Source organism: Empidonax traillii, unplaced genomic scaffold, assembly GCF_003031625.1.
Source record: "Empidonax traillii isolate 1590-97213 ecotype Southwest subspecies unplaced genomic scaffold, ASM303162v1 scaffold910:size426884, whole genome shotgun sequence".
Classification (NCBI taxonomy): domain Eukaryota; kingdom Metazoa; phylum Chordata; class Aves; order Passeriformes; family Tyrannidae; genus Empidonax; species Empidonax traillii.
Window position 1 is genome coordinate 114,972 of NW_020956103.1, and position 17,629 is coordinate 132,600.

The following is a 17,629-nucleotide window of genomic DNA, read 5'->3' on the forward strand; positions in this document are numbered from 1 at the left end:
AATATTTTGGCGGTTGTTGTGTGATAGCAAAAGCAAGATAAGGGTATGTTTCAATCTATATTTGCATGTAAAAGCATTTTCTGAGGACATTTATGGTCATTAGTTGTCCCTCCTACCAGTGTCTATGTAACAGTAGGCAAAACACAGCATGGAAAGGATGGGATTACAGTCAGAACCCACAACTCTTTTCACTCTAAAACAAATTTAGTCTCAAATCTAAACTATTTCACAACAACTGTCACCGTTGCACGGCTAATTAGGAAAGCAGCAATGTTTTTATCAGGCAGATAAAAGGTGTGTATACACAGATTACCCAGGCACACACAAACACAGGACAGCAGTTAACAGGTTCAAAAAGCTAGCTGTGAGGCAACTGGGAAGCTGCCCAAACCCATAGCCAGTCACTGTTAACACTGAAAGCTGCTCAAAACTTTAGGGAATTAGCAATTAACCTCCCAGTCCCCAAGTTTTCAAGCCCGAGGAGCAGAGCACAGAATTTCTTTTACAATTTATGAACCAGCCAAAGAATTTATACCACAGCCAAAGGATTCTTTTGCAGAATTAACCCCAGCTCCCCCTGACCCTAAGAATGTGCTCCGGTGCTTGAGCTGACCCGAAGAGCCCTGGCTGTGCAGTGCCAGGGCTGGGAGGCAGCTGATGGATTGCAGAGCAACGCCCCGGGCTCCGAGGCAAACATCACCCCCTCCCCTCTGCCCACGCACACGTGGGCACTCACCACAACCAGCTCAGCCTCTGCAAAGGGCCAAGTACCACCAGAAAATGGGATAATGCGAAGGTCTGCACCTGGACCTCAAACCTCCTCGTGTGTCAGTACTAAGACCAGAAGGTCTTGGCAATATTTACACTGATGCTGTACTGCTCAGTTGCACCAGAAGCCCAGCCCCAGCTCAAGGCTTAATTCACAAAGGTGAATCATCTCTTGAAAACAGACAGTAGCCGGTTGTTCCACTTCTAGCCCAGAATGAAAAGTGATACTTTGAAGTCTGACCAAAGAAGAAAAGAGGAGGGCACAGTTTTGAAATGATGACTTTAAACCCCACAGAATTTAACAGATACCAACAACATGAAGTATTCATCATTGCAACATCTAGAAACCAAAACATCCATCTCTAAAAAAAAGTTTGTGATGAACTGAAAATTTCTTACTGCTCAGAACTTCCCTGAAAAGCTGTCAAGGATTTTCATAACGCAGGGAACTTTATTGCTAAGGGCCACCAAATGAGTGTTAAACTTTTTTTGGGTTTTTTGCCCTGTTTGCAGATGACATGGATTTCCTTCACCAAGCCACCCTTACTTCCCTTGGAATGATGCACCTCAAAGCTCTGTTTCCTCAGGCTCTCTGAACACAGGACAACAATTCCCTCTTATGATTAGCCTGTATGTATTATGACCATGAACAACATGGCTGAAGTCTCCAGGTACAGCACAAAACAGAACTGTCTCTCCAGAATTACAGCATGAATTCAACCACGGCATTTTCTCACTCAGCTTTACTGGCATTTTGCCATGTAACTTGAAAATAATTGTTCTAAACTGAAAGTCACAACTTAGCAGCAACTCCCTACCCCCCCATCTTTCCCCAGGATAATCAAGACATGGTCAGAAGCCACTAACAGAATGACATCAAAAACCACCATGAAATTCTGTTTCATTTAATTCTCCCAGTGAAGGATGGGAACCAGAAAATTCTCCATCCAAAATGTGATTGACATCAAAATAGCAGCTAGACTGGAAGAGGAAAGGGTCAGAGTACATAATACCATAGTTTACTGTTTCTCCTCTAATAGTGGCTACAAATCTTGCACGGCTCTGGAGTCAAGGTTAGAGATCTCTGGTGCGTGGTTTTGTGACATTCACCTCAGCCTAAACCCTAAATTTCGGGAAGTCTCCTTGAGAGAGCCTAAATGGAACTGGCAGTGGCACACGTGTGAAAAGTATCTTTACTCAGGCAGCCATACAGCATTTTCCCAAGAGCTCTCTTGCACAATCAACTTGTAAAACTTAGGCCCTTCTACTCTGACTGCCAAGGGCAAATCTACACCATTTTATGTTGGAGACAAATTATCCCAAAGAAACCTCTTTCTGTTGCCTGATGCCACTTATTCAGATAGAAGTGCAAGCTCACAAAATGAAACTTGACAAGGGCATTTACACATTAAGCAGGTGAAACGTCTGAAAAAGATGCTGCGTTAGGGCTACCTGTAAACTTGCATTTCTGTTTGCAGATAGGTACATTGTAGATGTACAGATGCTTTGTTACAGATTTAGGAAGCATTCCCTGCTCATTATAATAAATAAGTACCTGTATGGCTTCGAATATGAACTCTCAGCGTGCCATTGCTTGCAAACTTCTGTCCACAATATGGGCAAATCTTCTCTTTTTCTCCTGTGTGAGTCTGTGTGGGGTGGAGAGAGACAAGAATGACCGTTCAGCATGGATTTAAAAGATGTGAAATATGGAATATTTTAACTCTACTGACATTATCTCCATTACAGATGTTATACCATCACATCAGGCACAGAGTCTTAGGAATTAGCTACAGGTGTTCTTTCCATTTTTTTCTAAAATTTCTGAACAAATTTTATTATTAACGACAAAATAAACTGCCTTTTCAGTTCCTAAGTTTACTATTTCCTAAATAGTTAATACTATTACTATTAAAAAATGTGTATTTTCACGTGGCAAGAGTAAGACACCTGTTTTTTTTCAGCAAGAGATTTGTGACTGGTTTCTAAACCAGCAAACAATAGCTTGGTTACCTGATAAATTTATTATGCATAAATGGGTCTATTTGTAAAAGGTTATAATTTCACAGAATTTTATGAAATATAGTGAAAATAGTTTTCCCAACCTAACATTTCCTATGGCAAACTTGAACTGGAGCTTTCGAAGGTCTCTCACTTGATCATACACTGAGCTTGCCTTTTGAAATCAAGCTTTTAAGGCTACAGGGTCTTGCTGATATAAGAGGAATTGTTTCAAAATGGAAAAAAAATAATCACAAACTTTCCCATCCAACCTGTGTGATCAACAGCAAGAACACCTTGAAATAAATTACACACAGGGACCTCAGCATTTTTCACACTGTACTTTCCACACCCCATTCTGAAGATTTTTCTCAGCCTATTGAATAACTTTGCCTTATACCTGTGGCTGTTTTTTCGGTGGAGAGTTTTGTGTTACTTCATTTGAAAGTGTTAATTTAAATGGGATGGGAAAGATAACACATTCAATTAAATGTACAGGTGACTATTCGGGTTTTGAGCTTTGCGCTCTTCAGATGGGGAAAAACTAATTCTTACTTCGATGGAAGACACTGAAGTGACAAAGTCCTTCATTACATCATAAAAACCCCACCTCACCCAGTACATATTGTGCTGCAGCTGAAGGAAGAGTAAATGAGATCTCATTTCAATACCAGATGGACTTGCAGAGTTTTCCTTCTCTGACTTGAGGATATGAATTAAATGCCTCTTGATTAGGATGCAGTTATTTAGAAATCACAGCAACATTGGGGAATGCCAGAGAGACAGCTATTAATTAATTCCAAGGATCCAAATACAAAAGGGACCAATTTCTGGGACCAATACAACTACAAGGCATACAGCTAGTCCTAGTCTGACAGGAACACAAGGAAAACTTTCAAAATCTATGCAGAGCTCATCAGTGGGAGTATTTTTAAACCTCATGACCCATCTTAGCAAGATCCTTCACCAAAAGTTAAACTGGAGTTAATGTATCAGTGTTACAGGCTAGGGCTCAAGGACTGAATGTGATCAGTTGATTCTACTCACTTTCTTATGGCTCTTCAGGACTGAGGGTGTCACAAAAGCTTTGTCACAGAGATCACACTTGTATTTCTTGTGTCCGTCGTGCACAACTTGAATGTGAACATTTAAGGTGTCCTTTCTTTTGAAAGTAGCGTCACAGTGATCACACTTGAAGGTCCTCTCACCTTACAAAGAGAAAAAACAGGTCTAAAGATACCAGATTTTTGTGGAAATGGACTAGTGCTTATTGTTTCAGAAAAGAAGTTAGGTTCTGGGAACAGAGGCATCACGTTGGGTAAAAATGTTACCGGGAAATTCAGAAAAAAACAGTCTGCATCTTTCGGAAATAAATGGTAAGAGGCATTTTCCTGAATTTGCAAGAATTCTCAAAGCAAGAAATGCTATCTCGTTCACCTCAGCAGGGGCGAAGTCATGTGACAAACATGGAGTAACTGCAGGGTTGTAGCAGCATTACTGTTCTAACTGTGGTGCTGTCTCTGGAGGCTGTGCCAGAGGCCACGTTAATATGGTTTAAAGTTTTTTCAAGTAATTCTACATCAATCTGCAGTGTGTTTGCTTCTAAAGCAACATGGGGGTATTAAATTGAAAAAAAAAAATATGTGTTGTAAGCTGAACTTCAATTTTTCCTAGAAGTTTAGAGCTTCACAAACCATTTCTTTTTCCTGCAGCACAGAGAGGTAAAGGCAGCTAAATCCATCTAGAAATTCTGGCCTGTTCCTCCTCTTTATAGTGGTGCTTCAGGAACAGCTAGATCTGCCACAAATCACAGTCCTAACTCAGAACCTTGAATTTCCTGAGCTCCCATCCTCTTAAAAAAAAAAGTCAAATATATGTTTTTAGTGAGACCTTTGCCAAGGCCCTGCAGTTCTGCACACAGTGAATTACAGCTTTTGGATAGTCTGCAAATGCTTTTTATTAGAATATACTTTACTGAAGAGGTTTTTAACTTTTCCCCCATCATTCTTAACATTTATCATTGGAAAAAAAAAATTACAAAATCCAACGCTTTATAAAATTGCAGAAGGTTTGAAAGACAATAATAAAAGGACAAACTAAACATGCCAGCCCAGTAATTCATCTAACAGAAACACTGTTAGATGAGATTAAAAAAAAGAAAGATTTATGGGGTTCTTGGTTATACCAATATGAAAATTTCCCAAATCTGAATATTGTCTTCTGAGTTACAAGGATTTTAGATGAGCATTTTCTAAAATCTAAATTGCTGATGTTCACAGGGTGGAATGGCAGTTTGGGCTCTGCAAATATTAAAGAAGGAGAAAATCCCACCACAAATGAACTTTTACCCAGTCAGTCAAAAAAAAAGGAGAGAATGCCAAGAACAAGTTACTCATGAGGCAAAGTGGGCACACAGCATTTCTCTGAGCTGTTATTTCTGTGCCAGGGGCTGGAAACACGAGCCTGGGCTGACACAGAAGAGACAATCTCAGTGTCAAGCTCTAAACTGGATTACCCACAAAAGCTGAGTAAGTCACCAAGTTCTCTCTCTTTCCACTTCTTCTTTCTTAAAATGGAGGTAACACTATCTCACTGAAAGCAGAAATAAATCTCTTGTCGTCACACCTCAAATCATTGCTAGATTTTCAACGGCATATTCGGATTTGCATTTGAGTGCATTTAAAGACAAGGTTTGACTTTGGTTCTGAATTTTCTAACTGCCTGGGGTTAGAGTTGAAACTTAATACCAATTTAACCCAGCAAGCTGCATACTGGAGCAAGGTGCCACATGTCTGCTTTTCACAGTGAAGGGCGAGAATTTAGGAAGCCCTTTTTCCTCTCTGACTCAGCACTTACTGTTATGGATTAACAGATGCCTCTGGAGCGAGAACGGGGTTCGGAACAAAGCCTTGCACTCCTCACACTGGAATGGTCTCTCCTCAGAATGGGTCTGCAGATGGAACACAGTATGTCAGGGGAAAGGTTCATGGAAATCAATTAGTTGTCATGACAGTAATTATAGCTAATTTTCTGGACTGGATTCAGGAGGGGATGAAGATTTAAAACAATTGTTCTGCCGTGATCCAGAATCCTGGAAGTCAGCACAGCAGCTACTGAATAACTGTGCCTTCCCAGCCCTCACAAGTGTCACAGGAGGTGTGCATGTAAATAGAGACAAAAATACAGAATAACCAAGGAAAAAACCTAGAAGCTCAGTTGCATTGCTTTATTAACACTGGCCTAGAGTACTTATTAATATGAATAAATGCTTTAAAACATGTAAACAAAGCCCTTTTTTGAAGTTAAAATTGATCTAATGCTCAAGAGAGCACCTAACATTTGGCAAAGAAAATTTCTCAAATCATGACAATAGCCTTATATATCCTTGTTTCAGTTTCTTCTACTAAAAAAAACCAAACCACAAAACCAAAAAACCACAAAACCCCAAAAAACCCCAAAAAACCCCAAAGCCATGGAAGCATCAGTACTGAGATTTTTGTTGGCTGTAGAAGAATTCATTGTAGCTGAAAAGCAGCCTCAAAGCCATGAATAAAATAAAAGACTAAGCTGGGAGGATTCTCCCAAACTACAAGGTTGCTGAAGCATATTTCTTTTCTGGAGCTTGGGACACATCCAGCTTTATTCTACTTTTACACATTTCAAAGCACTTTCCCCGTTTCATTGAGTTATTAACTGCTGTCCCACTGTAGATAGTAAATTAATCTGTACAACTTATTATCTACCCAATTCCTACTATTTTTGCTAAGGAAAGCAGGATTTTAAAGCATCAGTGTCTAAATATTGCATTAGCTCACAAGGACCTTATTAGAAGCTGCAGTGCCAGGAGGAAAAGGGGACAGACCGTGAGTGTTTTATAATATGCAGGAAATTAGGTAAACGAGTTAATTAGACTAAGGGCAAATATTAGCATAGCCCATATTTACATAATCTATTTTTGCTATTCAAAATACCCTACAACCATTATAGCTATCCCTTCAACTGTGGAGAAAAAGGGGACTGTGGGGATTTTAAGCCCAATGTCCTCTTTGACACACACAGTACCAAAACATGAAAGTATTGCAATGGTACAGAGAGGTTTCAGATTCAAAGTCAGCTCCTTGACCTCAGCCTACGTCCCTTAAAGCAGAAAAGGCAACTGAAGAACCCTCAGACGTGTGGGATATATCTCCTGTTACATGAAATCTGCTAAAGGTTTCAGCCCAGGCCCTACAGGTTTCCATCCCAGTTTGCATGAGCTGCCACCCTGCTCACAGCCTGGGCAGTCGGGCCAAGGATTGACAGGACACGAAGAGACTGAACTACCTTCTCACCTCAACAGGGGGTTCCTCCAGAACAGGGCTGAGACATAGTGAGGAGACACTGTGGGGAAGCTGGCAGTGCTGCTGTCTGTGCTGTACCTGTTCTGTGGATAAATAGAAGGGTTCAGTCTCCAGAGCTGTCAATCTGGCACTTTCCACGAGCGCAAAGTTCATGCTGCTTATTGAAGAAATGCCCTGCTTTAGAGCACTCACCACCCGAGGGATAGTTCTGAGGAGCACAGTGATCTGTACAGAACTCCCTCCTAGCATCTCCTTTTAGAGTTCTCCTGGTCTTCTTATCAGAATATACGTATTCATGTGCACATCTTAACTTCACTACGAAGAAAACCACCTACCTAGGCATAACCTCATGCAGGGGTACACTCATCACCTGCAGCAACTGAGCACGGGCTCTTAGGGAGTATTTCGTGGCAGCCTTTCCTACCACAGCATCTGTGGAGGCTTAAGCCCGGCCCAAGGCTACTTATTCCCAACAGATAAACTGATGGAATACAGTTGTTTCAAATCATTATGCTCCCCAGGACCAAACAACCGTGGATTAACCATAAACCCTTTAAAATCCTGCGTCTGATGACCTATTTCTGCTCACTGTCATATCCTCGCACTTTATTCTCTGAACTCATCCCCCGTCCGCGGCAACAAAGGAGCAGATGGAACAAAACCACCTCCTGTAAGGAGGTAATCTGCATTATGTGGCTCAGAGCATGCACCCTCAGCCGATCCAACCTGCGTGAGAGGTGACTGATTTTCTCTGCAGCACAATCCCATACTCCATTTACCTCCTCATTTCAGACACTGTTCCCTTGCCTCGTTGAAATGACCCGACACACACACACAAATCTGAAGGATGTTTAGAAACACACGCTGTGGGAGCCATCTTTATTCTGATACTTCCAACATGAAATCAGGGCAAATAAACCCCCACAAAGGAACCAGAGAAACAACAGCAACGAGTTTCAAAGGCACAAAATGTATCTCTATTCTGTTACTTGTTGTATATAAAAAGGATGGAGGCCTGCTGCAAAATCCCAAGTGTTTTTTTAAACATGTTGCTATCAAACTTTAAGGTCTGTCTGCTGTGAAATGCTGTAGGTTTAAATGTTTTTAACTACCCATCATTCCTACTGCAGGTTTCTAAGCTCCCTGCTACTAACTGGTAACTACAACTCAAGAAGGCACCCTGAAATTATTTAGAGTTCAACTTTTCTCCTTCAGAAAGAAAATGAAACTTAGGAGGACCTCTTAAAGGAATACACAGCTAAAAAAAATCATTAAAAACCCAAGCTGAAGAAATATATTAATATGATACACAATTAAAAGTTGTTTCCACATTCCTGTGAACAAGCAAAAGAACCATTGTGCTGTTCCCCTGGGAGTAGTGCAGCCTTCCCAAAATCATGATAATTAAAACTATTTTGGCATCCTGACCCACCACATCCTTGAGTTATATTTGTGACAACACAAATATAATGCTTTTTGTGCATACACATCCATACTCCCCCCCCTTGTCTCCTGCCTCTCCTCATGCTGTTTACCCAATGGAGAGAGGTGTGCCGAAAAAAAAAACAAATTTAATTCAGGCCATCTAAGTCAGTCTCATGTTCATCTCTTCATGGAACACGTGAGTGTAGAGGCCTAAATGTGGATGGGGGAATATTACAGCTGGTTGGGGAATCTTTATGTAAACACAGCAATAAGTTTCTTCCAATACAGGACAGAGTTGATTTACAGCCAGTACTACGTGCAAACAGGTTCAGGAAACAAGCATTCCAACATGCTTTAAGGAATTCTGTCAAAATTAGGAACTCTCTATATCTGTCTGAATTTTAATATTTTTCCCATTAAGTGGAGCCCCTAATCCTTTCTTATGCTAGTGGTGCTGCTGCTTTAAACACAGAATTGGGTCAAAGTGTTTACTCATTCATACTTAATCCTCAAGTCCGTTTTCAACCCAAACTCCCCACCAGTCACCAATGGCAAATTAACACAAGGAAACACAAGTATCTTTCTAGACGATATTTTAGGCATTTTCCCTAGAATATGTTCAATTTGTGAGACTCTGTGTCGTTTTCTTGAAGTCTAAACCATCAAAGGCAATGAGAGCACGTTTGGGAGCTCATCTTGTCCTTCAGCAGGCTGCTGCTTGTGAGGCAGTCATCACCAATCCACCCCAGCCCGCAAGGGGCATCAGCACTGCCCTGACATGATTTATGGCTCCGAGTGCAAGAGATGCTGCAAAGATCCTGTGCCAAATTCCCAGATGGAATGTAACACGAGCCAAACTGTGAAAGACTTGGAAGAATGGGGATATTAGGGTGGAGGTTCTGTGTTTTTTTTCTAGTGTCGTAATTCTGAAACAGCAGTCATGGGTACAGACTAGCCATTAAAAATTGAAACCCAGGTTAAAACTAGTGAGGGGCATTATAGAAATTAGGCCAAGCAGATTTGAGTTTAAATCAAACACAAGCAGAACATCCCTTTGTGAGCCTGTTTTTCAGGTAATCTTTCTTCTGGTGTTGTTTAATATGTGAACACTACCAAGTTTAAATCTAGTGTAGATTGAAAGCATCTGCTGCTAAGTCCAACAAGGACTGCAAGAGGACTACACTCAGTTTTATTCAATTGTGGTATTTAAAAAAAAAGACACTTTTAATCAGTTACACTTTTAACTTGGTAACAAAAAAACCAAAATAGCAAAAAACCCCACCAAAACAAAACAATACCAAAAAATACCCCAGAAAATTCAAAATGGGATTTATTTGATGCTTTTAACCAAGCAACTGTGATTTACTTCTGCCTATTTAAGTTTTTTGTTTGCTAGAAATGATTTAGTATTTTGAGACTTTGGATATAACAAAGAACACTAACGCTACGTTCTCCAATACTTTAATCCCATGTTCATAAGCATGGCAGAGCTTAATGATGAACCACTTACAAGAAGAAAAAAAAAAAAAATCTGCAAATCTGAGGCTGGCAGACCTGTAAACAACAACAGCAGAGTGCTTTACCTTCTTGTGATTCTTGTAAACATTTCTGTGGGCAAATCCCTTTCCACAAAGCTTGCATTTATAAGGTTTATCTTCACTGTGTATTATTTTGTGTGCAGTCACTTGATCAAGTCGTTTGAAGGACTTATTGCAAACCTCGCAGGTGTAGGGGCGTTTTTCTGCAGAAAATGAGTGGGGGACACTTAATCTCCTGTTTATACAGGGGGAGAAGATGAAAGGCAGAGACAGTCATCTCCTCAGAGAGATTTTTGCAATTAAGTCAACCCAATTAAGATTAAACCAATTAGAAAGACATCTAATGCCCTTTATGTTAGACAGTTAAGTCACTTCACAAAAGATGAGCCATGGTGTATCTCAAGAAATTGGCACATTCTTTGCAATGCTCGTTGCTAAAACTAAATTCTGATTAATTAGCTTAAATCAAAAGAGAATGACTTCAAAGAGGAAAACTCTGTTTCCAGATTACAAATGTGAAAGAGGGCATGACAGTTTAAATGTTTTAAAACTTAATTAACAATATACATATTAGCTTCCAAAACCAAGAGTTCCTATGCAGAAAGCCTTTGTGCTTCAACTGGTGACTGCAACTTAACTGCACTAATGCTCATCCGAAAGTGTCAGAAGAAAGCCAGGAGCCTCTGAGATACGGATTATGTTAGCAGAAAAGAGCTTTTGGTGTGGACTAATATCAAGAAAACAGTTCAATTGTAAGCCTGTGCAGCTGTAAAAACCTGCATTTGTTTCGACGCTAATGCGTTTGACAGAAGGGTGTTTGTGCTCCCATCGTGTTGCTTGATGTTTCTCATCACCGGTGAAGGACACAGAAAACGCGGGACTGCAACGAAAAACCTGGCAGAGCCGAGCTGTGTCCCACTGCCAAACCCAGGCACCAGCCACTCCCTGCCCACGGTGACCCGCGCCGGCACAGCACGGGCACAGGGAAAGGTTTGGTTGGCCTGGAGCATGAGCTGCTTCCCTCGGACCAGAAAGTACGTGCACATAACCCCACTGATACACACACGAATGTTTCCTTTTGATCACAGATCACTGCCAGCATGCCCCAGCTCCCATCCTCTCCTCTCTCTGGTTTTTCCCCTCCTCTATAGGCCATGAAACCATCTTTGGCCCCACGGCAGCTCACTGACCTCGTCTACCCCAGCTGGCACAACAAAACAGCTTGACAAAGCAGCAAGAGCGAGAAGGCTACAGCACTGCACCTGGGTTTTTGAAAGGCTTAGGTAGGAGAGCTTAGATAGTCTCCTTGGAACCTGAGATTTACTTGACCAGCTCAGCACAACACAGATTTCATCAAGACTTCTATAAGATACTAGCTCAGGTAAAATTCAATCTACATTAAGTACATATCCACGGGTTTGAGTTATTTTGGTACATTACCTGAGTGAGTTATCATGTGGCGTTTCAGCTGGTTCGCCGAAATAAATTTCTTGTCACACTCCTGACACTCAAAGATCTCGTGGACCTGCAAAACAAGTGTTTAACGATAATTAAATGCATGCCTCAAACAAGATCATGCATCTTTCATATACAGAAATTCCCTAACAAACTATTTAATAGCCAGTTGCCATATTAATTATCATAAATATTGTGTGATTTCCCCTTTGCTGGTCCCTTGGTGAAAGAAACATCATCTCCCCAAAACTAAAAATTCGTAATTCAAAACAAAAAATTATCACTACAACAATGGTGCAGATTTCCATAATCTGTTTCTAACTATCAGATCTCTGTAAAATATCATTACCAGGAAAGCATTAAAAAACCAGATGCAGAATAACTTGTCAGAACACTTCCTTCTAGTCTAATTGGCAAAAGCAACACAGAAACCGTTTCATAGCTTCTGTATGAATTTTTAAAACACAAGAACTATCAAACTCTTGCAGGTTTCTTTCTCTTAAAAGCTTTTAGATACAGGACAGTGGAGGGGCAGCAGTGTCTCAACCTGTAAATGCAGGATACCCACAGTCCTACATTTCCTTCAGTTTACTCACATAAGGTAAGATATAAAAAAAGGCATTAAAATTAACATGTTACAAGCAAGAGACTGGAAAACAGGAAGGTAAGGTTAAGGGACAGAAGGTGACGACAGCAAAGTTGAATTGTGCATGGCTAAGGAAGGGTTGATCTTTAGACATTTAAGGCACAAGCAATGCACAAGACACATGAAGCTAAAAATGAGTTGAAATCAAAGATGACATGAAAGCTACAGATCGTGTCTTCAGACAATGAACATATGTCAATCCCCTGCAGTCACCCTCTTCACCTCCTTTCTCTGTGTTTGCCACATTTATCTCTTTCTGTTGTTTGGGCTGATTTTTTGCTGTACTTCACCTTTCTATTCTCTGCTTTTAGTTCTTTACCTTGACAGGAAATGTCCCAGTTTCACCTATTGTTTTCTTATTGCTTTTATTGCCTGTATAAATATTTCTGGGAATGATGAGCCTGCCCCACTTCCCACAAAAGCAAAGTAATTCAAACAGACAGACAAACATGAGTCCTACTGTGCACAATCTCCTTCACTACCTGATGTGAGTGAATCTGGAATATTAATTTTCTGGATATTTTAAAAGAGGAGCCAATCAAGAAGAGTAAACAAAGTTTGATGCACAAAATCTTCACAGCGATTCTGAAGATGAGTAAGTGCTCGACTGACATGCCCAGTGCTATTTGAGAAGCCGGTTGGTGTGTGTGACGGTGTCTGCACAGAATTACAACCACTGGAACAGAACATTTTAATAAAATGGACACACTAACCAGGATATTCTGCACTTTCAGGGCCTGATGTGTGAAAGGTGCACCAGTGCATAAAGCTTTTAATTACATGTGTGGCAAGGCACACCAGGATTTGATTTGAGGAGTAACAAAGTCAGACAAGAAAGGACAAGTAACACAAGCAAGGAGAAAAACAAATTTAAAAGGAGGGGCCTCACCATTTCCTTTGCAACAACATATTTTAATTGACATCATCTATATCCTTAACGGATTCAGGTTATAACCAGGGCATTATTAAAGACTTACAGTTAATCTGATAAACAGTACAATGCAGCTTTTTGAAAAAACAGAATCTCCTGGGGTTCAGTGATTTATCAAATTAATCTTGCAGGGACTTCCTTTGGGTATCACGGCTTCAGAATCTCATATTCGTAGTCCATCTGTATTTCTGTAAGAACACCCTCACTTCCAATAGATGCTTTTCCAACTGTTAACCCCTCCTGCTCTGGTTATAAAAGATGATGTGCATAAACAAAAAGACACTAAAAATTGGGGTTTGAGGAAGGAATTATTTTATTAGTGTCTAACTCCAATGCAAACAACACCTTAGTGGTACGTCAGAAAGCACTGAGTGTATTTTGCACGAAAACCGAAGGCTCGTGAACCGATTTTATGGTCTGTCTGTGTGCTGGCATTACATAACACACTTTAGACTGAGCTTAGTGTTTAAGAACGCTGAAGAAGAGTGGGCAGCTCTGACTTAGTGCTGGGATGCACAAACGATCCGAGCACAAACACATCTGCACTGGGTAAAAGACGCACTAAAACTTTAGGAAGCTTCTTGGTTTAACCAAGTGCGATTACAAAAATAAGCACCCCCGCTCAAAGCTGCTGGGTTTGTGACCAGGGAAGATTACCCAAGGGCTTGCATTAGAGCAGCTTTCAAGTGACCTGAGCAGCACAGCCTCACAGCTCAGGGGAGTCAGTGCCTGCTGTGAGTCAGCCTTCATCTCACTGACCTTTCGATGCTCTTGGAGATTTGCTGCTGAGGAACATTTCTTATTGCACACTGAACACATCAGCTTCTTCCTAGAATTTCCTGAAACAGAAACAAAATACCACCAACATCTTAAAAAGGAAGTGCTGAGAAAGAACCTAAATATTTCCACTGAGCCTGTGACTTTTTACAGGTCATTTGACTGACATAAGATTTTTTACATTTGTAGCCCATCTTCAAAGTGTTCCGTATCAGGAGCTCTCTGTGGGTGTCCAACAAGCCAGTTACTGATGGAATGTAAATCAAGAAAATCAGAACAATAAAGGAAAAAAACCCTTCAAGTAGATGTTATCATACCTCACCAATCCCATAGGAAAAGCACAATTCACATCTAGGAACAACTCAGTGCAGAACTGACCAGTTCATTTTGCCCAGAAGTCAATACAGGAGTTAGTACAGCAACAAACAAAAAATATCCCAAACTGAAGTCAAAGCCACCATTTCCCATCTTTGTTTATTTAGAAAGCATTAAGCATCTTACTATATAAAAGAATATCTCTTTAATGATCTTTAAACGAACAAAACAGGGAAATCCTACTGGCACCAGATCAGATACCAGATGCATTTTCTTTCCCTTTTCACAGCTTTTTTAAAAAGTGACAGGCCACTTAATTGGTTTTATCTATTACTTACCTATAAAAATTCATTTTAGCGACCCACAAAGCCATTTTATTACAAGATAAAGCCACTATAAACCTAATTCTTTGTTTATAATTACATGCCCATGCAGGACAGTTCCTAGCTTATGTACAACACGTTCATGCTACATTGGACACTAAAAAGAATGGACACAGACCAAAGAGGAAGAAGTTTCATTTATATATGCAAACACACACGTAACACAGGAATACACTTAGTCCTTCAACTCACAAGGACATTAATGAGACCTTTCCAGAGGAAAGGAAGGTGACAGGGAGTATCTGTTCACAGCTTTGCATAACAGGCAACACACAACAATCCCTTCTATTTTCCCTTGCCTCCAGGGAACACGAGGCAGGAAGGAATTCTAGAAGTGTCCCCCAACAGCAGTAGGTTCTTTTCCTTCCTTCACCAACACCACTTGTGACTTCTACAACTCCCAAGGGGTAAAATGAAAGCTCTGCTCATTGTGTGGGCAGTGCAAAAATATCCTCCAGGTATCTCCTCTGAGTCATGTCTGGAGTGATTCAAGAGAACTGTGGAATTCCTGCAGCACTACATAACTGACCAGAGCTAAGCCTAAACATAATGAGAAAAGTTCTTAGTGGTACTGAAAAAAGGAGATAACCTTTTATAAGAATGATTATGGAAGGTATTTTTGGTAAGATCATGCAAGGGTTTGTCAGGAGAAAGCAATTTTCCTGCAGGAGACTAATGATTCATCTGCTTTACAGTAATTTCTCCCTGAGGGAGGACGAACAGTTACTCCTGCAATTAGTTACTTCTTAATTTTCATTTTGATACAAACGAATCCATTAAAAAAAGAAACCAAAGACAATGTTTACTCTGATTTGCAAATTTAAGGGTGTGGACACGTTAGAGGGGTTTTCTCTACAGAAGCATTAAGCTCTTTCTTACCACTGTGGACATTTTCTTTGTGCTTTTTCAGGGCATCCTTACTCTTGAACCTCTTCCCACAGCTTTCTGCCTTGCAGATGAACCTGGCATCCCCTCTGCACGCCTCCTTGTGCTGCTCATAACTGTATGGAATCAAAAATAGAGGGAAAAAAACCCAGCACATAAAGCAGCTTCTCCAGAAAGCAGACACATAGCAAATACTCTGAGCTGAACATGCAGGGTCCTGAGGCCACCTCATGCATTACTTACAGCAGGGAGGAAGGAAAGCATTTGACTCCTGTCCCTGATAGGATTCCCACACACTAACAAGCTGGAAAGAGAACATGCAAAGGGAGCCCAGCAATGCTATGACAGCAGTCCAGTAACTGGGACACAAAACCTCGATTCTGAGCTGAAGGCAGTGTTGCAAACAGAGCACTGGAAGCTTCTGGAGGAGTCTCCCGGGCTGATGTTCTCCGTGCACTGCAGGACACTAAAAGACAAATAAAAGAAGAAAGAAAATAAGGGGGACGTTCTATAACCTACACAGCCTTGCGGTAGCTAAAAACATACATACACCTCTACAAATTTTCAAGTAGGTGAGTAATCTATCTCACATGTGAAGTCTCCTGGAATTTAGTGGTACTAACCAAAGGCATAGACAGCAAGAGTCAGGATCATACTGCTGTTCCCTCACACAGATTAATCCTACCTGGCTTGATGTAAATACACAGCACACACACAGCTTCTGCTATAGGTTGGAGGGAATACGGCTAAGTTCAAGAGAAAATTTAATTGCCTCCACAAATACTTCTCTACTACGCAATTTTTTTTTATTTCCATGAAAGAACACAGATCTCACATAATGCTGCCAGCTCTAGGAACATGAACATCATTCAGATGTAAAGGAGATCAATTCATTACAAGAGCAGCCTGAAGTGCATTCTATGCAATGTGTTCTTTTCCAATACAACAGAGTTACATTAATCATATCATCTATAATCACTTAACATCTAATGCACCATCTGTAATTAAATGTGTAATAAAATGCAATATATCTATTTAATTGCAATTAAAAAATATAAACAACAAAAGACAAAACCAGCTACATTTTTGTACAAAAGTATAATTGTAAGGTATATAACTTTAGTGACAAAACATCCACACCTTAAAAATTACACCTCCTAAACTGCTAAATATTCCACTGATGGAGACCAGTAGTTTTGCACCAAACTGCAGCTCTGACCTGGTCTACAGTGTATGATTTTTAAACAGAAAAATTTAGCAACATTTTTGCCATTCAAATTGAAGTCTCCCAAAAATACGAGACATTAACGTATTAAAAGGCTAAAGCAAAGCACTGGTACAAATACAGAAGCATAAAAATTAAAGATTAAACTGTGATTCAAGAGAAAGAAATGATTGAATGAAATCAGTTGAAATGATGCCTGAAAAAACACTTCTGTTCCTACTCACTGTCTTTGTAGAGCTTGTTTAACAGGGAATTTCTTCCCACAATTTCGGCACTTAAATTCCTTTTCCTCGCTGGGCTTTTGGTGCAAAGTCTGCAGATGTTCAGCCAGAATCTCCTGGCTGGCAAAACTGGATTCACAGTGTGGGCATGCATGGTCCTCTTTACACGTGAGGGGATCTGCATGATGGGAGGCAAAACCAAAGGAAAGGAGTAGTTTTCAGGCAATATTATTTTGGCTACACTAAGAGAGGTTTTCTGCCAGAAACAGATTACGCAAAATGGCATCCTGGAATTCCCAAAAGACTCTGAATTGTCTCTGAGTGGATTACAAACAGCCTGTCTTGAGTGGATTACCATCAGCATTACTGCAAAGGGAGGCAAAGGATTAAGCTGGGTGTGACTCAGGCTGTTGGCCCCAGTTAGTCATGCAGGTTGTCTCCACTTGGACAAAGACGCGGAGAATTCCCCCACCAGCTCAGGCCCCCTTCCTTTGCTTAGACATCTCACCTTTAGGACTGGCTGAACAGCTTTAGGAAAAGGTTTATTTCTCTCCCATCTAAGCAAGAAGGAAAGTAACCCCCTCAGAGCAAAACCTTAGCTTTCATAAGGCTGTGTCAGGTGAAACAAGCTCTGTCTTTAGTTCAAAAATTAATAGTTACTATTTATGACATCTAGGCTCACTCATTATGCAGTAATTCACAGGAATGGTTGCTTTTTA

General features: G+C 40.5%; 1 protein-coding gene across 4 annotated transcripts in view; it reads right to left on the reverse strand.

The window, feature by feature from the left end:
• PRDM5 (PR/SET domain 5) overlaps nucleotides 1-17,629 on the reverse strand; it is a 52,879-nt gene that overhangs the window by 18,719 nt on the left and 16,531 nt on the right. For 3 of the 4 annotated variants that reach the window (XM_027902794.1, XM_027902792.1, XM_027902795.1), the window contains exons 5-13: nucleotides 16,914-17,088; nucleotides 15,838-15,930; nucleotides 15,459-15,580; nucleotides 13,864-13,943; nucleotides 11,513-11,597; nucleotides 10,118-10,275; nucleotides 5,626-5,719; nucleotides 3,817-3,977; nucleotides 2,324-2,417 (exon numbers count right to left, since the gene is read on the reverse strand). In XM_027902794.1, the coding sequence (XP_027758595.1) occupies nucleotides 2,324-2,417; nucleotides 3,817-3,977; nucleotides 5,626-5,719; nucleotides 10,118-10,275; nucleotides 11,513-11,597; nucleotides 13,864-13,943; nucleotides 15,459-15,580; nucleotides 15,838-15,930; nucleotides 16,914-17,088 (1,062 nt within the window). Of the gene's footprint in view, nucleotides 1-2,323; nucleotides 2,418-3,816; nucleotides 3,978-5,625; nucleotides 5,720-7,100; nucleotides 7,193-10,117; nucleotides 10,276-11,512; nucleotides 11,598-13,863; nucleotides 13,944-15,458; nucleotides 15,581-15,837; nucleotides 15,931-16,913; nucleotides 17,089-17,629 lie in introns of all 4 variants that reach the window. The other variant, XM_027902793.1, reaches the window with a different exon arrangement.